We start from the raw sequence: 22,634 nt of genomic DNA on the forward strand, positions 1-22,634 counted from the left end.
GACTAGATTTAGATGGTTAGAAACAAAAGTGTAGAGCTGAACTAGAATTTAGTTTATGTGAATCTGGGTCTATGACAATGACTAGTTACCTCCAGACTCTGCAGTCAGATTTACTAGAGATCAGAAATAAAGAAGTTTGAGAGAGAACCTTACTGTCCTGGAAATGCCCTAAATACTATTCAGAGATTGCAAACTACATGGATTGCAAGATCTTTGGAGAAGGCATGGCATTTGGAAAAAAACTAGCTGTCATCATAATGGAAATAATCACATACATTAGTAGCGTGGAAAGACAGTTCTTACTGCAAAGAATTTGCAGTCTAAACAATGCAAAATAAATTAAACAGTGTTCTTCAGCATCAGTAAGCAAGCTGATTATTTAACTGATGCTCTCCTAAGAGAGCATGCATTTCAGACAGATGGCCACTTTGTAGAAAAGGAGATTTTGGCCTTGCACTGTAAACTAATTTCTCTGTAGCTATCAGTTGTCCAGAAGCCCCATGTAGAAATTACATTCTTGATGATCTACTTAATATTTATGAGCGGTTTTGAGTTTGTATGCTGAGCTAAGTTTTACTAAAAGAAAAAACAGAAGAGAGCTTGCTTTCAGAGATTCTGTTTCAGAAGTCCAGTAACAGATTAAGCAAAGTTTTCATCTCCAGTAGTGTAATGACACCAACTTCTTAGTCCTACTTAATGATTCTGTTTGCCATAAATTGGTTTCCAAGGAAAGGCCAAAATCTTTCTTTTCTTCCTTTTTGTTTTTCCATCTGACCAAAACAATTTTGTTTGTCTTATTAAAAAATATTAACTGCTTCAATAAGCAAATCATTAGATGATTTCAAAACATATACTAATTACATGTTTTTATATTTGTGTAGCTACAGCTCCTTCTATTCACGTGTGGGATGCAATGAACAAACAGACCCTGTCAGTGCTGCGGTGCTATCATTCAAAGGGGGTTTGCTCAGTCAGTTTTAGTGCCACTGGCAAACTGCTGCTCTCCGTAGGGCTGGATCCCGAACACACCATTACCATTTGGAAGTGGCAGGAAGGTAGGAAAGCGATTGGTTTTGTCAAATGTGTTTCCATTGTTGGAGGTTTGTTGGCTTGAGTCAAGAGCAATTGCAACATAAAAATACCAGCAGATCGAAAATTATTGTAATAAATGCTGTGCGCTGAACAAGAACAGGTAAAATAAATGTACTTACCCCTTCTGGTAACTGCTAAATGTATCTCCTGTGGAACTCTTGTGTAAAGATCAAGATAGTTCACTGATTTCCCATTAGAATAATTAAAGAAAATTTTAGTCTTCATTTTTTTTTTTTTCCTCCCTAGTCATTTTTGATGCTTGGTAAAAACTCTATAAAGTCTTTTTTGTTCCCAGAAGTTTTCTATTCTTCTCTCTTCTTATTCTTCTCTAAAGCCTGATTATTGCCTAGGTGGTTGTACTCCCAAAATTATCCCCCCAAAAAATGCAGATTGCAGAAATGTGATGCCAGTACAGCTTCTCTGTGTAGCTATGTAGTTTGTGTTTTAAGATATACTGCATGTTTTCAGATTGGCTTTGATCTGAGTACAGGATTTAGGCTAAAGCGATTTGATCAGCTTCTTTCTTCATCTCCTTTCTGTCTGGCAAAGCCATGCCCAGATTATGAAACAGATTCTTCTAGTCTTAGGGGTTTATGTCCTCTCTCTCTTTGGAGATTTCTGTTGATCAACTAGTGTTTCTCAGAAGTTTAAAAATCAGCTATCAAGTTATTAAAAAGTAATCCTTCACAGCTTGTCTGCTAGATGCCGTGGAGCTGAATGCAATGCCAACTGTGTATTTATACTGTCTTGGGTGGTGTGAAGGATGTGTGGTAAAAGCCCATGCAGCAATTCACTGCTGTTTCAGTCAGAACGTGCCTGTGCTCGCTCTTAAGAGCTGATACAGTCATTCAACATGGCAGCTAAAGATCCAAATGAAGTAATCTTCACATGGGTCAAAATGTCTGATTTTAACACATCTGAAGAGACTAGAAAAGCATTACCTTTGAATCTAAGACCATATGTAACCAAGTCAGTTTCTGCATTTTCTGCAGAAGAAAGAAAGTTTTCTAACTTTAGACAAAATTTGCAGAGAAGTCATTCATGTCTCTTGTAGCTTGTCCAGAGTTTGAGATTTTCAGAGGAGTTGTAGGAATTTAAGATATGGAAACTGACTTGCATCTGAGCTCCTAACTCTTTTATACTCCTGAGGAAATTGAAAATTGTAAGTAGATGGCACCTTCATTAGGTGCTACGCTTTGCTACTGGGTCTTATTAAATTTTTTTTTTTTTTTTTTTTAATCTACATCTTAATTTAGTTTTAATTTAGGAGCAGTTTGTGCTTTTCTTCCTGACCTGTGTGGCCTTGGATGACTCATCGTTCTCCCATAATTTTTATATTTTTTTAAACTACAAATGTATATTTTTCTCAGTGAATTCAAAATGTCTTTTCTTTCTGCTAGGTGCCAAAATTGCCAGCCGAGCTGGTCATAACCAGCGTATATTTGTAGCAGAATTCAGACCAGATTCAGATACTCAGTTTGTTTCTGTGGGAGTAAAGCACGTGAGGTTCTGGACACTGGCTGGAAGAGCTCTTCTCAGTAAAAAAGGGCTGCTGAGCTCCATAGAAGATGCCCGAATGCAAACAATGCTATCTGTAGCTTTTGGAGCGGTACGTACCTTAATAAACTATTTTAGAATACATACAAACAAAAATCTTTTGACTCTTCTTTTATTCAGTTCAATAAGCTTTTCTAACCTGATAATGTCAGTTTTATTAAACTCAGTTTAGTGTTTCTAATACTTGCCTGCCAGTTAGAACTAATACCAGCTTTCTTTAGAACAGAAAAGAAAGAAGATTATGGATTTGTATGTTTTCAAAAGGAACAAACATAGGGGCTTTTGACTGATAATACACTGCTTGGTATTTAATCCAGGTAAAACAAAGCTGACTCTAGACAGCAGGAACCAAACAGTAGAAATGAGACTAATTTTATGCCTGCCTGGGGGTGATTGTTCTATAATCTGTATACATTACTACTTCTGGCTGACATGAGAGCAGCATTGTGCTGGAGCATTTGTTAACCCTGTGACTGTTAAGACAACCACAGTAGAGTTTTGGTTTGCTTTGGGGTGTTTTTTGACAGATGCAGGCCTTGTTACTAAGTTCTATGTCTTTGCCATTTCAGAAGTTGCTCTGTATGAGCAGCACTTATCTCTTCAGCTGGACAGATAGCCAAAGATTTCTTTCATGAAGTGGTGCTTCTCTTTTATTGCGTGTATTACTGTCCTACTTGCTGATCTGCTTGTTGGGTACAGACTGAATTTACACTATTGATTTTGATTTTTGAAACTGTAACTGTCCTGTGTTTTTCACATTTCTTGAGACTCTTTTTTCCAGAGTGGTGTGTCTCTCCGATTAAAGGGAGAGTCTGACAAAGCAACAAGATATCTTCCAAGTGATAACTTAGAGATGCACAGCCCAGGCAATAGTCTGGGGTTTGGGAAATCTCTGTCTGTCCTGGTATGAGGTTGTCTGAGGATGCAAAGCTTGCAGGGGTTTTGTAAAATGCTGTGCAAATGGAATAAAACCAAACCTAGTGTGTTCTGCATACTTCCTGTAGGGAGTAGTTCTGGGAGTGCTGCTCTTCCTTGAGTTTGTCTCAGAAGGAGCTAGGTCAGGTGCTCCTAAACAGGAGTTGGAAACAGCCCTACAGTTATGCTGTGAGCATGATCAGAGGATCTACTCCCAAGTTAATTTCCATTCCTCTTTTATTTATTCATTTATTAGGGCACTTCCCCCCCCCCCCCCCCCCTTAAAAAAAGGATGTAGAACATCAACCCCGTTCAGTCAAGGAAAGTGTTCTTGGCAAATCTGTATGTGCATACCGGTACTCTAAAGTACTACATGGGATACTGAGTTTTAGGATTGTTCTAAGTTACTAAAACAGTTTTGCTCAGCCAGTTTCTGTTGGTTTTAAGTGTACCCTAATAAATTGCCCTTAAATTTGAGAAGTAATTAAATTTATTTTTATTACCTTTCAAAAACAGGAAGCATCATTAAAGAACAGGCAACTTTTAGTTCTAAATCAAACTGTTTTCTTCATAAACTAATGGTTACTGTAATCCAGTGAGTACTTTCACCTAACAACAAAAATGACTGCAAGCATTATGTACATAACAAGGAGGTACAAATAGCCTGTTTTTGTGAAATGTCAAAACTGTACTTGGTTTTCTACTTTTTTACTACAGTTTGCACACCTGATAGGCTGAAAACAGATAACCATATGGTTGAAGCTTAAGTCATTGCATTACTTCTTGCAATGCAGGGCTTATTAGCTACTAGAAAGCATGTTTCTGACAAGAATATAGTAGCTCATTGTTTTGTACAGGTTCTTATTAGCCCTCTACAATTTGCTCTTCTATAGGAGCAAATAAAATCAATCTAGCCTAAATGCAAATGGTGATGATGTTTCTTTCTGAATTTTTTTCTTCCTGCCTTGCTTAGAATCAGATGATAAGTATATTTTTCCCCTTTTCAGAATAACTTGACATTTACAGGTACTATCAGTGGAGATGTTTGTGTTTGGAAAGATCATGTGTTGATACGAATTGTGGCCAAAGCTCACAATGGACCTGTTTTCACAATGTATACCACATTAAGAGATGGTTTGATTGTTACTGGAGGCAAAGAAAGGCCGTGAGTCGTCTTTTTTTTTTTTTTTCTGCATGCACATTATATTGTTTTAAAGTGGTTCATATTCATCCCATCTAACACTAGGCAGTTGAGATGTCAAAGCTAGAAGAGTAGTCATTTCCAGATCCCTGAGTAGGTGGTAGGAAAAAAAGTAGCTGTCACCTCCAAAAGTGCAGTCCACATGAGCTTCAAGTACCTATTTTTGTCATTGATTATAAGAGAAAGCCTAGAGTCGCTAGAATCCAGACCTGGGTACCTTGCTTAAGTACCTAAACTCAAGGGGGATGAATCAGAATCTAAATGCTGTACAAGTAGTTTTTCATAATTTTAACTTCTAGATAAGTCATCTTTCTAAAGCACACGTGTAAGCTTCTTTAGGTGTTTTATGATGACTTTACATTATTTTAGTTAAAAATAATAGGCAAGTGTAAAATAAAGTATGTGACTGTTTTATCAGTTTTATGGCATTCAATTATACTGCATTACATCAGTCAGTTAGTATTTCTCCAAGTACAAATACACAATTATCAAAGAGATGATACTCTGTCCTTAAGATGAAAAGGGCTGAACTATTTTAATAAAAAGTAGCCTTGAAATCACCATATGTTACTAAATGGTTCAGTGGTATTTTTCACAGCCGTAATTATTGTTGAGAGAAGACAAAAACATTTAGTTTGAAGTACAGCTTTAAGCATTAAAAAGTTACCTCAACCTTGGTGAGTTACTTCTTTTTCTGAAGTTGAACTGAGGTTGTTAATCCAAGTAATTTGCACAATTGTGATGAAATAAATGCATGCTAAATATTATAACAACATATTGCACAGCTTCTTCTAAAGGAAGGATCTGTTTAGTTATGGTGGCAGAGGCAAACCTCTCAAATCTAAGGTACAGCAACATCTTTTGTTTCTGGGGTTGTAAAGAAAGTATCTCTTCAAGCATTTTGATTTTTTCTTAGTGCCTTGCTAATGAAAAAAAAAAAAGCTCTGGCTGTAATACAGTCCATATGATAGCATGATAGCACCCCATTTTGCAGGACACAGGCCAACTTAACTACCTTTTCCTTAAATAGTCCTTAAAGATCCTGGTTGATATTCATACCCAGCTGAAAACTTGTTTATTCTTGTGTTTGAAATATTTTCTTATAGTATTTAGAAAACATCACCTTGATTTTATTTGGAGAATGTTCTATCACTTAGCTTCATTATTCTTAATACTAATTATTCTTAACAATATTCTCAATAATATTATTTAGTAATAATATTATTTAATAATAATTAATAATAATAATTATTAAGAATAATATTAATAATAGTAATATTATTCATAATAAATAGTATTTGACCTGGAAGAAATAGTGATAAATAACATTAAGAAACAATAGTTCATCTCCTGTGGGAAAATGAAGTATTGGAAGTATACAAAACAAATTCTACATTTAGGAAAATTGCATGTTTGTTTCTGCCTTGGCATTCTTGATTGCAGTTCACCAGCCTCTTTTGATAAAATCTTTTTGCTGAGTATGATGGCCAATCATATGTCAGAACAGTACTATTGGGAAGCAAAGAATATTGCATTGCAAGGACTAGTGATTTGTAATTCATTACAGTTCTTTCACTAATAATAGTACAAAAGCAGTAATTGTGACTGAGCTCTCTGGAGTTCTTGGTCAGGGTTTGTTTAGTAATCAAAGTTGTAACACTGGCAGCTCAGTACTGTGGAACGTTATATTTTCTGTTGGGGGAGATTCTTTTCCTGTTGAAGACAGAAATGGCACAGCTCAACAGATTTGTAACTTTCATTAAACATTATCTCCTTTTTAGAAACTTTTTTCCTTTTAATGTGTTCTTTACTGAAATACTAGTTCTCTTGAAAGTGGGTGGGAAATACTCAGTGCTTTCATGATTAATACATACTAGTTGGATATCTTGTGCAGTTAACTTTGTGTGATTTTTATCCTGTATCTTTGTCATTTATTTCACAGAAGTGAAAATCTTTTGTCATTTATTTCACAGTAGTAAAATAACATGGCTTTCCCATTTCCCTCAACTACATTTTGATAATTTCTGCCTGTCTTAATAATAAGATGGCAGTTTGTTCACAGACTGTTCACACAGACAGATTCCCTCACAGCTGCAAATTCAGACTAAGCTTAGCACCGACCATCTTTCAGCTTGCCTGCAAAGGAATGTAATGAGGACTTTGAATCAGTATTTCTTGCTTAGCTTGGAGGCTCAGCATATTAACATCACCTGTTCAGTAAAAACAACTGGAATCTTTAATGATTTAAAACATACTAAAATGCCTAGTTTACATTAAGTAATACAGTTCTTTCATACTTTGTCTTTTTTTTGTGCCAGCCGTTATACTCATATATTTCTGATTTCTTCATAGTTCAAAGGAAGGAGGAGCAGTTAAGCTATGGGATCAAGAGCTGAAACGATGTCGTGCCTTCAGACTAGAGACAGGACAAATGACGGACTGTGTTAGATCTGTTTGTAGAGGCAAGGTAAAGAAAGGATCATGTCTTTAAAGGTTATAATTTATGGATTGATCTATAGCATTAAATATATGATACATTGCTTCCTCTTATAATTAGTACTTGTTTAAAGGTTGAGCTAGAAGGTGTCTACAATTGATTTTACAGCAGAAAAAAAAATCAGCTTAAGAAGATCTTAGTCTTACTTAGGATAATATTCTGTATAAATTTTTATTAAAAATTGACTAAGGCTTTATTTTCTATTTCCTTTTCTTTTCCCACTTCACATATCTGGCTTACAAGCAATAACTCAACTAGCATCATGATTTATATACAGCTTCGTACTTTAATAAATTGTAGAGGAGTTTAAAAAATAAATTATCTTTGATTATTTGATTTCAGCAAACCTTCTTGACAGAACTATAGCTGTGGATTATATCTTTATTATTGTTCATCACAAGTAGTTACTGTATTATATAAGATAATTCTTTCACTCTTGTTCAAGGGGAAAATTCTCGTTGGGACAAGAAATGCTGAAATAATCGAAGTTGGAGAGAAAAATGCTGCATGTAACATTCTAATTAATGGTCATATGGATGGACCAATCTGGGGCCTAGCAACACATCCTTCCAGAGACTTTTTCCTTTCTGCTGCAGAAGATGGCACAGTAAGACTCTGGGATATTGCTGAAAAGGTAGGTATTGGGGAATAGTGGTTGTTCAAGGAGAAAAAAAAATAAAAAAAAAAAATCCTAGATTTGTGGTGATGTCGAGGAACCGAAACTTGTTTTTTAATGTAAACTGCGAATAATCCATCTGGTAGAGACAAACTCTTGGCATAAGGTACTTTTGAAATACGAATGGAAACATTTACTTTTCTGGGGTTTTATTTCTTCACAGAAGATGCTGAACAAAGTCAGCTTAGGACACGCGGCTCGTACTGTTTGTTACAGCCCAGAAGGCGATATGGTAGCTATTGGAATGAAAAATGGAGAATTTATTATCTTGCTTGTGACCTCTCTAAAAATTTGGGGAAAAAAAAGGGACAGAAGATCAGCGATTCAAGATATCAGGTCAGAAAATATAATGCCTTTGTCGCAGTATTCTAGAAATCTGTATTATTTTGATTTTTAAAAATACACTTTTACGTTCTGAGGAGCATTGCAATATTTCAGAGCACTGGAATCGATAGGTGAACTGTGGAGTTTGTGTGATTACTCTGATACCAGGAATAAAAAGGAAGGAGGTACATGAAGATAACATACAGCAATCAGTCAAAAAACAGGCAGTACCACAGGGGGAGTGTCAGATGGTATTTCCAAGGATTAGTTAAAATGAAGGGGAAGTAAATGGACAATAGGAAGAGACCATCCTAATCAGGGGGCAGATGAGAAGGTCTGAAAAGGAGCAGGGTGAGATGATGTGTAGGAGGTGAAATGAGATCAGAAGTTTACCGATGAAGACTGCATTGTGAGAGACAATGGAAATGCCTGTCTGACAGTTTGTTCTTTGTTGTGTTTTGTTAGAAAGGAGTTAGCAGAAGTAAAATTTTGCTTCTGTTTCCTGAGTGGAGGACAAGACTATGCCTTCTGTGAGATAAACTGGTCATAATCTACTAAGGGAAGCTTCTGGGGAGAAATAGGATCAAACAGGGACCTTGCAGGAAGGTAGGAAAGCCCTGCTAGGAGTTAGGGCATTGCTGGAATCAAAAAGCTGTCCCAAGGTACGTCTAGAATAGAAAGAAACAAACTTCCCTATTAACACAGAAGGGGCTGTGAGGAATTTGTTCAGCTTGGGAAGCTACTGAGTTTCAAGACTAGAAAGTAAAACTGGAGGAAGGAAACATACAAAGGCATTTGGCAGAGGACAGGTTTGATTTCACATTCTTTTATTCAGTACCTTTCACTTAAAGTCTGGATTTTCTTAATTTACAGCATTTATTTTTTCTAGTTTGTAGCCTTGTATGTATAATATTAGGCAGTCGAAGTCATCAGGGGCATGTCACAAAGTTGTTAGACCGTTGAGATGGTAATGAGATCAAATAATAAAGAGAATTATTCCAGGGATGCTCCCAGTTCACTTATATATGGCAGCTGTACCAAAATTATTGCCACCTTCTACTGCATCCCCGTTCCCTGGAAATTTTGGTTTGAAAGTGACTTAGCAGACAAAATACTCTGCCTCCCTCTCTTTAATTCTTGATGAACTGAAATGAAAGTTTGCCCATGCTACTCAACTATCTCAACTATTAGAATCTATTTTAAGTGCTAACCTGTGTTCATAAAACCCTTTTATCTGTTCAGGTTTAGCCCAGATTCTCGTTACTTAGCAGTCGGTTCCAGTGAGAATGCAGTGGATTTCTATGATCTGACTTTGGGTCCCACACTAAACCGAGTCAGCTATTGCAAAGATATCCCAAGTTTTGTGATCCAGATGGACTTCTCTGCAGATAGCTCTTATCTCCAGGTATCAGTCATTAATTGTTCAAGATACTGAATTGAAAACATACTCTTGACAGATACTCTGCAAGTATTCTCCTTTGACAACTGCTAAATTTTGTAAAGAAATGTTGGAGTAGTAGGTTACTGTCACTAGACTGTTACTTTGTTGTAGTGAGAAGTGGATGACAAAAATAATCACATCAAATAAAAATACTGATATTAAATACAAGAAATAAGCGTAGAAACAAGAAACAGATTTCAGAATCACTCTAATGTGTCTCACTGCCTTTTTACCTCTGTGATGCTGATGGACTATCTTAAAAGAGGACGTACAGCCTACTATTCTGTAACCCCCAGGGACCTGTGAATCCTTCATATCCCTGACCAGAAGGGTAGCAGTATGCATTGTTTCAGTGCTAGCCTTTGTGGAGCAGCACCAAAATCATAGTGTTACAGATCCCAGCCACGGGACTCAAGACGTTTCTTAAAATCAGAATAAAGTAGGAATACTTAGCTTTCTATATTTTTTTCACCTCTTAGAGGAGGAATAAGCTGCTTACATTATCAAATCAACATCTACAGGCTGAGAGGAATACCTGCTTTGTGTCAGTTTTAAAGATGCAATTCTATTTTGCCTTATTTATATACACATATACATATGAACACAATAAATAGAATTAATATGTGCAGAATGTGAGATGTTTGTTATTTTTTATTAATTTGGCATTTCTTGCTTTATGCTTTTATAGATTTTTGTGAATTTTCAGCAAGCTTTATCAACAGCTAAGTTAGTTATAGAGTAAAAGATAACTATCAAGAAAATACTTTTCAAAGCCCTTTAGAATTATAGTTTCACCTTTTCAAACAAGTTCATGTATTCTAAATTCTCTGTGGTCATCTCAAAGGTCTCTACTGGGTCTTACAAAAGGCAAGTCTATGAAGTGCCTTCAGGAAAACAGCTTGTGGACCAAGCTGTGATTGACAGAATAACATGGGCTACTTGGACAAGGTAAATGATTCACACACTTAGACCTCTTAAAACACTTGTAACTTCCAGGAGAAGCACCTACTGTTTAAAAGCATATTTCATCCCTTTATTCAGTCAGGTATTTTCTTTTAATGCACTCATCTGCTCTGGCAATACATCAGGTGAGTACAGTACAGCAAAAGACAGTACATAGCAGATTCCCTCAGTCGAACAAGAGCTGTTTGACCAGTGAGGATGTCTGATAAAAACTGATCTCTAATGTGTGCCCTTCTGTTTGCTGTGTATCTCTAGCTTCCTTTGATGTATCTCTAGCACCCTCAGTAGTTTTTCATTGCACTCTGAAAATTACCTGGAATATTGCACTATTTGCTTCAAAATAGCGATTTGGGGATAAGCGTACGTGGAAAATTAAAACATAGCAAAACATGAAAAGACAATACAAGACTGTGATAGTTCATGTTTTATTTGAAGTATTACACTAATGGTATCTGTATATTAATGTTGCTATTAACATTTACATATTAAAAGGTATGCAGAAATACCTTAAAGTTACTATATTTCATCCAAAATAGTCTTAGAAATTACATTAAGAATGATACTGTACTTTACTTTTATGTTGCATTTAAATAATTTCTTTTACATTCTGTGCATTCTCATTTCCTCTGCCTCAGTTCAGGCTCCTTTGTCTGTTTTCAATGGTTGTCCTTAGCACCCTCTGACAAAAATTGAGAGTAAATACTTGAAAATTTTCCACATGGGAACCACTTTGAACAATAATAATCCTGACTGTTTGATGCAAGACATGACTGAAACTACGAGCTTTTCAGAGGGCTCTGAAAAACACACTTTGCTAGCTTTCTGTTTGGGTAATTGTCTTGGTTTAAGCCCAGCCAGCAACTGAGCCCCACACAGCTGCTTGCTTGCTCCCCCCGGTGAGATGGGAGAGAGAATGGGAAGGGTAAAAGTGAGAAAACTTGTGGGTTGAAGTAAGGACAGTTTAATAAGTAAAGCAAAAGCTATGCATGCAAGCAAAGCAAAACAAGGAATTCGTTCACCACTTCCCATGGGCAGGCAGGTGCTCAGCCATCTCCAGGAAAGCAGGGCTCCATCAGACAAACACCATTACTCTGCACATCCGCCCCCTTCCTCCTTCTTCCCCCAGCTTTGTATGCTGAGCATGTTGTCATACGGTCTGGAATATCCCTTGGGTCAGCTGGGGTCAGCTGTCCTGGCTGTGTCCCCTCCCAACTCCCAGGCTCCTCGCTGGTGGGGGTGAGAAGCAGAAAAGGCCTCGACGCTGTGTCAGCACTGCTCAGCAGTAACTAAAACATCTTTGTGTTATCAGCACTGTTTTCAGCGCAAATCCAAAACAGAGCCCCATGCCAGCTACTATGCAGAAAATTAACCCAGTCAAAACCAGCACATTAATCCATTTTCGTCACCTTTTTGATGTGAAAACAAAAAACCTGTGTTTCCTGACCAAATTCAGTAAGTCTAAAGTAAGTTGTTCCTTTTTGAATGTATTGTGCTGTGCTCTGATTTGGGGGGCAAAAATCACAGAAGATTTCCCAAATAATTCACCTATTAACAAATGATAAAATGCTTGTTTCTTGGAAGTATGCATATAGATTGTCAGCAGAGCTGAATAAAAAGCAACTTTTCACAGGGGTTTGCAAAGGAAATTTCCTCTAAATATCTGGTTTGTAGTCTTAAGATAATCATGTTTTCTGTTTAGGACAATTTATCTCTCACTCTCTGATTATAATGAAGAATCTTCACTGGACTGAAGGAAACTTCTCATCTAATTGATATGAAAATGTTACAGAATCAAAAAAACTTAGTTATAATGAGAATATACAGATTTTATTTTCCAAAAACTGAAACTTCTTCATGTAATGCTTATGCTATGACATTCTATTTTTAATTGCCTTTTTTTTTTTTTTTTTTTTTTTTTTTTGGCAAATACCTCACTGGGCAATAGTAGTAGTATTGATTTCACCTCTGCTTCTTAATGTTGTCATGGGTCACATTATTTTGGGAATTATATCACTGAATCAGTTTCAGGAGCAATTATGGAATGATACAATAATTGATTACAGAGTAAAACCTCTGCAAGACACGTATGTGTAAGATTAAAATGTAAAAATCACATTTTTGTAAAGTCAGTTACAATATGAGAACTGCTTACTATTTCCTTACCGTACTGTTTTTGCTGGAGTTCTCAAAAGAATTTCTTGCTTTTCTGTTTCAGTGTTCTAGGGGATGAAGTAATTGGAATCTGGTCCAGGCACACCGAAAAAGCTGATGTAAACTGTGCCTGTGTCTCTCACTCGGGAATCAATCTTGTAACAGGCGATGATTTTGGCATGGTGAAACTGTTTGACTTTCCATGTCCAGAAAAATTTGTAAGAACTCATTTTTGCATTGTTACAACAAGAAGTACTGTTGATATTGTGGTCTTGTATTGTTTCTCTGGAGGATGTATGATGATTTCCTTCTTTAAATTTGTAGCTTTTTAATGCATCTATGTAACTTCGGTTCTGTAGTCTCATAACCAACCACACTTCTCAAAGTTTTCCTACCATTTTGTGCAATAGCTCTTGCTATTTGCTCTTGTAGATGTTAGTATTGTCTGCCTGTCTGCATTAATAGTGCCTTTATAATGAAGATCTCAAAGCCCTTAGTTTTATTTATCTACATCTTCAGTCTCCATTAGACAGATGAGAAAGACAGCTGGTAATTTTAGTCTCATCTGTGTATTTCCATGAATGAAGAGGTACAGATTTTTTGCTAACTAGCACCGTTAACTTTCAGGATTTGAGACTGCACAGTGTAAACTGCTTACACACTTGTAATGAAAATAATTTTTTCAGTGTTAGATATTTTACACAAAATTCAGAGATTAATCATGTGACAAGATAAATTTCATTTTATTGTGTTAGCTTGAGCATTGTTCCAGTTTGGAGGTGCTGTCTCATCTGGTGACAATGTAATCAGCATTGCAGCTCAATAGTAATTCTCCTTCAGGAGATCTTCCACATTTGAAAATGTATATAACATTCTGAGTTATATAAATAACGCGAAGCAAGAAAAAGGTAGATGAAAACATGCATGCCTTGTTTGATTTAAGAGGACACAATATTTAGACTCTCTCATTTTATTGTTGGTTTGTTGTTTGTTTTTTTTTTTTCCAGGCAAAACACAAACGATTTTTAGGTCACTCTGCCCACTTAACTAATATTCGATTTACGAGTGGAGATAGATACGTGGTCAGTGCTGGAGGGGATGACTGCAGGTACGTATCCTTTCCATTATAGTCAAAAAGTACACAGCAGTGGGCACAGACAGTCCATAACAGTGTAAAGCTCAAGTTCAGTCTTCATCTTTTTATCTGTGTGCTTGATTTTCTGTTTGTATATAAAGAAATGGGTATTTGCCACAGAATCAATAGCCCAGATGTTAATATGAGCAGTTAAGCTCTAGTAAATTAAAATGTTTATGTCTGTATTCAGAGAATCATCCTTTTAACTGTATTAGCCATTTCTTTTTAACAGTATTGTTAAACACATCTTTTATACCTCATATTTAATATCATTTTGTAAACACAGCTTATTTGTTTGGAAATGTGTGCATATGCCTCATTGAGAGAGAAATGGAGACTTTCAAAGAGGACACTGCATGAAGTACCAGGCATGAAATTCCCAGGATTGCAATGTGACATTCTACTCTGCCCTGCATGCATAAGAAGTGGTGCTGATCCAAGACACAGAGCAATCTGTCTCTGAAAGACCAGTATCTAGAGTTTGTCAGAAGTATGTGGATTGTAACAAATATGGTGAGGCCGTTAGATTTACATCAGTATCGGATAATCCGGGTTTGTATTTCACTCACTGCCAGATGTTGAAAATGAAATACGTGGATAAAAGTAAAAAGGGAATTGTTAATCAATGTACAGTTTCACAGTAAGATCCTGGGGCTTTAATCAAGAGATGTTATTTCTGACCTAGTACTGTACATTGATCTATTTTCAGCATGAATGTTTCTTCTTTAAGTTTTGGAATCTGAATATCATAAAAAAAAAAAAAGAGTATTCCATATTTTATTACTGAAAGAAACCATATATTAACTCAAATATATAGTATTTTAATAAATGTTTAATTATGATAATGGAAATGATATTTTTATGACTGGTAAAAAGGAAACATCATCTGGTGAAGCAGAAAATAATAGAGCTGATTCCTTTAGGACTTAAATATTTCTGTGTTTAGAGGCCTGGGTCACAGTCATGTCTGGTGAAAGCCATTGGATATGCATGATCTTCATGGCTAATTTAGTGTTTTTGTTGCACTTAAACATTAAATTAGTTCTGTGAGCAAAAATAGATTTGTTCACTTTGCGAGTGCCTTGCCCACAACCTAAAAGTCTAACTCCAATTTTTGCCTTGTGAATAAAAGTATTCTCAGTGGAAGAGAGATTATTGCTGTGTTGCTTGACTGAGCTGTTAGCCTCTGTGCTGGAAATGTGGACTAGGGTGAGGGGTTTATAGTCTTCATAATCGATAAAGCTTGGGATGTCACCAGTTGCAAAAATAGAATTTCATAGCAATATGAATTGATTTTATTTTCTCAGCATCCTAGGGGAGGGGGTCGGAGAGAATATAAACTGTCCAGACATTGTCTTTTGTACATTTGAACTTTTTAACAGGGTTAGGACTAGCTGAGAGAGGTCTCTACTCTGATTTCTCTCACAATTGTAAAAAATGTCCAATCATATGCTTCTTTAAATGGATCTGCTGTCACCTCTAGCATAAGTGCATTTATTCTATCCTGCAACATAACTGAGACTCTTAAGTTGAAAGAACATTTCAGTGGTAATGAAAACCTGAACAAAGCTGTGTTTTGCTATAAGTGAGGAAGATTTCATCAGCTGTTTGTCTAAATCATGTCATAGAGATACATTACAGACTGAACCTGTTCCTTAATCTGTGCAGTTGATTTTCATGCAACATAGAAGGGAACAGAAGTTGCTAATGATCAGCACTGCTCTCTTAATGACATTCTGCTGTGAACGTAAAACTCTTTCTCTGTGTAAGCCAGCATTGCTTTAACAATGGTGTTTGTTTTGTTCGATCAGTAGGCTTTGATGTTATCCACCTCTTTCTTTCTTTTACATCAGGTAAGAGTAAAAAGAAATAAATGTCATCTCTTCTTGTAAGCATCTTGTGTGCATGGTGGTTATAGGAGGAATGGGTGGGCAAACATATATAGAAGAGAACGGGGAGAAAAGTTAATGAGACAGACTTTCATGCTCTCCAAGGTCCAAAAATGCTTATTATGTGCTATACAAAGCTATAGTTACCCAACAGTCTTAGATAATATATATATCAAGCTCTAACAAATACTTCAAAAAAGTTGTTTATCATGTTTCTTGGCATGAATGGTTCTCAGCAAATTCTTGCCAGTCACGCAGCTGTTATTCTAAGGGAGCAAAAGCTCTGTAGATTTGGTCATGAGTGTACAGGGAGACCTTGCCACTAACATTTTTGACTTTAGGGGAATTGCATATCAGAATCGAGATTAGACCTGATCTGTTCCATAACCTTGTTGCCTGCCTGCCTGTCTGTTTTATATGAAAATGAGTATCTGTCATTTAAATCTTACCTTTGCCAGAGAAGTCAGTTGCAGCAGGCTATTCTGTAGCTGAAATTCTATCCCTTATTAAACATATCTGTGCTGGACATCTTGACTTGAAGTAAGATTTGTCCTGCCTTTATTTTAAAGTTGCCTTTCATCAGCTGAAATTAGGTGGCTGTTAAGAACTCCCTCATAGTCTGTCCTACTCAGACTGCCAGATCAAAGTCCAAATTTTTCCCCTCAAAATCCTTTTCCAGCCTCATGATCTTCTGCAGGCCTTCATCCAATGTGGGTATGTGGGCTATCAAGAGATTTCTTCCTTGGATCCTTGTCACTGGTCATGTCCTCTTCTCTCCTTCCCTCCCCACTCATTAATGCCGTGCCTCTCCACTGATCATTTGTCCATTGATGCTTTTGCCCTGGGGAGTCTCAAATGCCACACCAGCCACGGGGGAGGACCGATGAGAAGGCTGAGGGCCAAGTTGCAGTGGGGCTGCCCTTGGCGGTGCAGGGGTGATAGCTGCAGGGGGAAAGTCTGAGCCTCCACATCTCCCTGCTTCACTCTCTTCCAAACCTCACTGCTACTGCAGAGGGATGGAATGAGAGCTGGAAGCTGAGGAGGAGCTCTTTAAAAACAAAACCACCTGCCTTGTTCCTCCTATTGCAGCCGGTGTTGGTAGCTAGCATTTTCCTGGAAAACTGCTCTGTGGTTCACCAGGTAAAAGGGGGTCAGCCAGTGGGAATGCTCATAAACGTTGAGAAGAAGAGTGAGTAGAGACTGAGTTGCAGCTTTCTTCCCGAGGACAGTTTGGAGCCTATTTTGTAGGACAAACTGTGATTCTCTGCTGAAGAGAAAAGCTGCCTCTAAGCATGGTTAAACATGGCAGCTTTGTGGGTTTTTTGGTCTTTTTGTCTGTGATGGTGCTTGTTACTGTGCCTCATCTGCTGTTTACATCAAATGCTACTGTAGTAACTTGCTAATTGCTGCCACCCGTGCTTGAAGCATGTGTATCCAGGAGCAGACTGCCTGTTTCAGTAGGCAGTGGGAGCTCGCGGCTGGTTGCTCAGCAAAAAGTCAGAGAATGACATAACCCTGTAGGATACGTCAGGGCAGAAGCTGGAATGTGGAGACTGGTGGCAGCCTTTCGTTTGGAAGCGCCAGAGAGCAGAAATAAACTAGAAAACTACAGAACCTATTCAGTAAAGACAAAATGCCGTTTTGCTTAAACTAAATGGGCCCTTGGAAGCTATTTAAGTCTGTTTAGAAAAAAGAGAATGAGAGAAGGAAAATCCAGCTCCTAGGAGCAAGCAAAAATTAAAAATAAACACATTCAGAACTGCAAATTGCCATAGTGCAGGAATTGAAGAATACAGTTGAGATTAGGTCAGGGAGAACAAATTAGCCAAATGCATTAAATCATTTAGACTTGAAATCTTGATTGTTTTATTCTTCAGGAGGTAGTCATCATATATGACTGATTTTGATAACGAAGGTGAGAGATGGTGTAAAACTAAAGATAAAATCATTGCAGAAAATCAGGGCTACTTTGTCACTTGTTGACAGCTGAAGGAAAGCGTGCATTCAGAGTAACTCCTGACTTTGCTCAATATCAGGGTTTCAGTATTAGCAAGATTCATTTCAGAATAACTCTGATCTTCATACAAGTTAGATTAATACTAATCTGGAATTGTACCACCAGAAAGCAGACACATTGCAAACAAGTTATTTCCTGGATCTGGAAACTAAATCAAAATAAAGGACCAATACCAAGAGCAGGAGTTTGATGGCGTTCACAGGTGGCTTACTTTTAAAGCCATGATCCACTGCTCCCAGCTGCTGCCTGCACCTATTTGACTTGTGAGTTTGCCAAGCAGTGTTCTGTCCAGACAAGCCCTGAGCAGCTGCCTGTGCAGCACCTCAACTGCTTCCTGACTTGCACCCAGCAGCGTTCAAGTCTCCACTTGCACATGGATTTCATTCTAGACAGATACACTGGAACCCCTTTATTGGGCTCGCTCTGCATGGTGCAGCAAAGGATCTTGGTTTCAAATGCAATTCTTACATGGACAAGGTGACAGATTTCCCTATTTCATTATCAGTGTCACAGATGTGAGGGGCCTTCATCTTTAAAGATTTTTAAAAAAATCCTATTAGCAAAAGCTATATACAAATGTCATCAGTGTTTTGGACAAAGTGAATCATCCTGTAGACTCTACAGAAAGGGTAGTAAGATTGCAAGTCACAAAATAAAAGGCCACATCGGTTGTTTGAACATCACTAGCTGTATTGCATTTGCATACTCACTTGTTCTCATGGTTTTGTCATGCTGCCACACAATCTGCTCTGCTTACCTACAGTTCATAGCACCATTTGGTTTTCGCTCGTGTTGACAGATATGTGAGCTTGCCATAGCCTGCTGTGTGTTCTCTGTACCAATCACTGTGGTGTGGTTAGACCAAGCCTTTGATTGTCTCCAGCTTTGCTCTTCAGTTAACTTTGACTTCAGACTTAAACTCTGCATATCTCATTTCAGAAAATAAAAATAGTTTTAGGTGTATAATATGCATAAAAGCCACAACAGTTTTTCTTGCCAAAATCATTCATAAGTAACTGAAAACTAGTAGGTGGGTTCGGTGAGTAGTTTTCTCCAGTCTGCTTCATGCTAGAACAGGTAACCACTCACCGTTCCCTTCTCAGATTACCAACAGTATGCCAGTCATAACCTTGATCTACTTTTTTGTTAACTGTTAAACCAGCAATCCACCCAATTCACTTTTTCTGTGGGGAAAAAAAAAAAAAAAAAAAAAAAAAGGCATGGAATATATGTTCTCTTTCTCCCGCTAGTGTAAAACCAAACAAAAGTGTAAGGTCTGAGCATGGTGGCAGTAGGCAATTCTTGTAATTTCCACTTCTTTTTGCAATTATGGAACATAGGATAGAATAAAACCAATAAATATAAACTTGGAGAAAAGGAAGGAAAACAAAGGAAAATAGAGGAAGGAATGCTCAAATAGGCAAAGACAGGACCAAAGAACCAAAACAGGATGGGGAGGGTGGGATGTAGGGAGTCATGTCACTTTCTAGCAAACATCTTTTTTCAAATGGGAAGTATTCAGTGGCTGGTTGTGGAGTTTAAGGACCAGAGAGCACCAGAGTGCTCAAGGAAAGGCTGCAGGCAGCTTTGTTTGCTCTGTTTTGGGGAAGATGCAGCTGCTCCCTATTGTTGCTCTTTCCACTCCCGTTCCTACAGGACAGCTGTTTAGTGCTGAGTTAAAGCGGCTAACACCGATGAACCACTGTTGCAGTGTATGTATGTTGGTAACAAAGAAAATACTGTAAATATAAAAATGCTATGTAGTACTGTGAGCTCAGGTAAAAGAGTTTAAGGATGTATTTTAAGACGCTACTCGTCTTTTCCACATAAACCAAACACGAATTGTTTTACTAGGCCTCTTCTGATTTATCCATATTTTAGTTTCCTGTGCAACTGGGCTTAAGTGCAGTGTTCAAACAAAAAATACGAAACCAAAGAAATGCTATGCTTTAGAAAACTCTTCATAACCAAGTTGTATCAATTACCGCCTATTTATTTTCTATTGATACATTATTCACCAGTTCTTGGTTCTGTTCTCAGACATGCACAACATTTAAGATGACAGCCATTAAAGCTACAGCCTGTGTATGTTCTTCAAATCATATGTGAGCTGAATTTTCCTTTGGTGGTTCCTTGCCTCGGTGGTTAGGCCTGCAGACAGAGGTATAGCAAGTCAGGGATGCTGAGTGTAATGTAGGCCTATGAATATGAGTAGAAATAAAATGGTTAAAAGTTCTTGATTTTATCCCATAATAAACAATCACAAAACAAGGAAATAATTGACTTAAGGTAAACTTTATGTAAAAAAAAAAAAAAATAATCCAAACTCATTACAGGTGCTGTTTAGACAACTGAACTGGACTTCTTTACCTGTAGCAACTCTTTGGAAGAAGCATAAAATCTGTGCAGAAATAGCTGGACTGGTGCTTTTCCATCCATTAAAAGGACTGCCTCACGTGTCCCGAACTCAGCTTGTATGTTCCTGTCTCTCAGTCTGTCTGGGTTTCTCTTCCAAAAGCCAAAATATGAGTTTCCTGAGTTTCTGTTGATTGTTGTGGGATAATGTCAAGACCCTACAAAGTGATTTTGCCCTTAGTAGTGCATATCTTGCTCAGTTTGGGCACAGACGTCATGTAAGAGCTTGTTTAAAACCAAAAAAACCCAACCCCAAACCAAAACAAACCTCAATCCTTTTTTTAGTGGTATCCCGAAAATTATTGTCATGTTCATTCCAGTGATGTAGAGATGTCTGATTCACACCATTCTACATTCTTAAAAGAACCACCTAGTTGGACCCATTTCACTATTAAGTGCACCCAACATAACAGGTGTTTTAAACTAGAGGATTAACATCATTTGTGCTTCACCAGTTTTTCAGAAGATTAATTCTTTTTTCACAGGGGACAAATGCTGCTATCCAGTATGTAACTGCAGCTCTCATAAAGCTAGTGCCAGCTTCAGCTGCTCTTGGGGGAGCTGAGGCAGGAGATGAGTGCTTAAGGAAAAAAATGTAGATTGTTGAAATAAGTATTGCATTGGTGGGTTTGAAAAGGGGAGGTAGGAGGGGTATTTTAGTTTCTGTCCTCTGCAGGATTATAAGCCTTTGGGGGTGGAGGGGTGTTTCATGTAATATCCTCCAATTATTCATCTGTTAGCTCTTGCCAGTACTATTCTTACCTCTCTCCCTGCCCCCAGGAGCCCTTAAAGTGACTCCCCCCCCTCCCAACCCCCAAGTAAATTTTTTTTTCAAATAGAGTGGCTGTGAGAGGTCAGCCAGCTTTAACCACAGCTTCACTGTTACTGTGGTGATTTGCAATACAAAGCATTATATTGCTGAAAATGAATTTTCTGTTAACTTAGTTGCAAATTCTTGAGATTTGGGAGTGGGGGGGATCTTTCATGCTCAGATGAAAAATAGGGTATTTATTCTTCCCAAGAAGCAAAGCAGTTTAATACCTTTTTCTAGCACCTTACTTCAAGTCTGAGTATGTGATGTCCAGCTATGGAGCTGTAAATGGTACTTCTGTAACTCCATGATTTTTTCAAACACCAGTCACACCCAGGACATGTTCTATACTGTACTCTTTGGGAATTTAATAAATATACTTTCTAAAGAAACTCCAAGCATGAACACAGGCACAAATTGCATGAAAAAAAAAATAGTTTTCTGTACTTCTGTGAAACGTTGGTGCTGTTGGGTAGTACTTTCCACATTTCTGGTCTGTTTTCCTTTACGTGCTATTACTTACCATTGTGTTGTGGTTTTAGGTGCAAAATGGCTCCTTTTTCTTTTTAAAGCAGTATCTGGTTATTTATGCTTTTTAGTTCAGTTACAGGTATAGAGCATATTATATTAAGTAATGGAAAAGCTGCACTACTAATTTGTAAAGAAAGTTAATGCATTTTTAATGTAGCTTTCAAATAAGAATATACTCCAGACCACAAGGATCACTTAAAATAATGTAACAAAGTAAATGCATTAGACCCATTCCCTTTAAAAAATACACTTTAGCTTTGTGACTTGGTCTGTTCACTTTATTTTTAGCAGAGAAAAAGCAGCAGCTTGCCTTATGCTAAACATTGTACAGTAGGTTGTAAAACATTGAAAATGTTGAAATTGAGCAATGGAGGTAGTATTAGTTTTCTGCTGCACTTACAAATTATTTCCTCATCCCACACTGAAAAGGAAAATGGCGTCATGGTGGCAGCTATTTCTGAAAGGGACAGCTACTGAAGGCATAGGAAAATTCTATAGAAAAATAGTGTAATTTGAAGTATTTCATCTGGAAATCTATTTCACCATTGCTCCATATAACGCAAGAGCCTATCCTCTCCTCCTCCACTCCCCTGTCAGGTCACCTTAGGAAAATATTTTACTGTAGTTCTTTAAGCTTAAAAGCCAGTTGTCTGTTTAGATTTGTTGTGTTTCATTATGGAGTGTGTCAGATAATCTATGCCTCTTGCTTTAACAAAAAATAAAAAAAGAAAAAAGGTATTTTAAACTAGTCCAAAGGTATGGTCATGTATTACTGTAATAAGGACATGGTTTTAAGTGTAGTCCCATTTTGGTTTCCATCACGAACATTTAATCCCTGTAACAATGTTGTATGTTTATTGAAAGTATATATATATATATATAAATATTAAATGTCAGAATTTTGCATTAATTAAGATTTTTTTAAATTTGAATATGAACTTTGAGTACTTTATTTCACAAAAAAAAAGAAAAATAATTTCCTGGAGTGTTGAGTTTCAGAATTCAAGATTATATTTGTC

General features: G+C 37.2%; 1 protein-coding gene across 1 annotated transcript in view; it reads left to right on the top strand.

Moving 5' to 3' along the window:
- Positions 1-22,364, top strand: part of EML5 (echinoderm microtubule associated protein like 5) — a 102,927-nt gene extending 80,563 nt beyond the window's left edge. Inside the window, exons 34-44 of the mRNA XM_026849263.1 lie at positions 882-1,055; positions 2,493-2,701; positions 4,572-4,729; positions 7,118-7,232; positions 7,708-7,896; positions 8,102-8,274; positions 9,505-9,667; positions 10,548-10,651; positions 12,882-13,035; positions 13,825-13,925; positions 14,239-22,364. Coding sequence (XP_026705064.1) covers positions 882-1,055; positions 2,493-2,701; positions 4,572-4,729; positions 7,118-7,232; positions 7,708-7,896; positions 8,102-8,274; positions 9,505-9,667; positions 10,548-10,651; positions 12,882-13,035; positions 13,825-13,925; positions 14,239-14,275 — 1,577 coding nt within the window. The 3' untranslated portion in view covers positions 14,276-22,364. The remainder of the gene's footprint in view (positions 1-881; positions 1,056-2,492; positions 2,702-4,571; positions 4,730-7,117; positions 7,233-7,707; positions 7,897-8,101; positions 8,275-9,504; positions 9,668-10,547; positions 10,652-12,881; positions 13,036-13,824; positions 13,926-14,238) is intronic.
- The last annotated feature ends 270 nt before the right edge of the window (positions 22,365-22,634 follow it).

Source organism: Athene cunicularia, assembly GCF_003259725.1.
Source record: "Athene cunicularia isolate RWA chromosome 5 unlocalized genomic scaffold, athCun1 chr5_part1, whole genome shotgun sequence".
Classification (NCBI taxonomy): domain Eukaryota; kingdom Metazoa; phylum Chordata; class Aves; order Strigiformes; family Strigidae; genus Athene; species Athene cunicularia.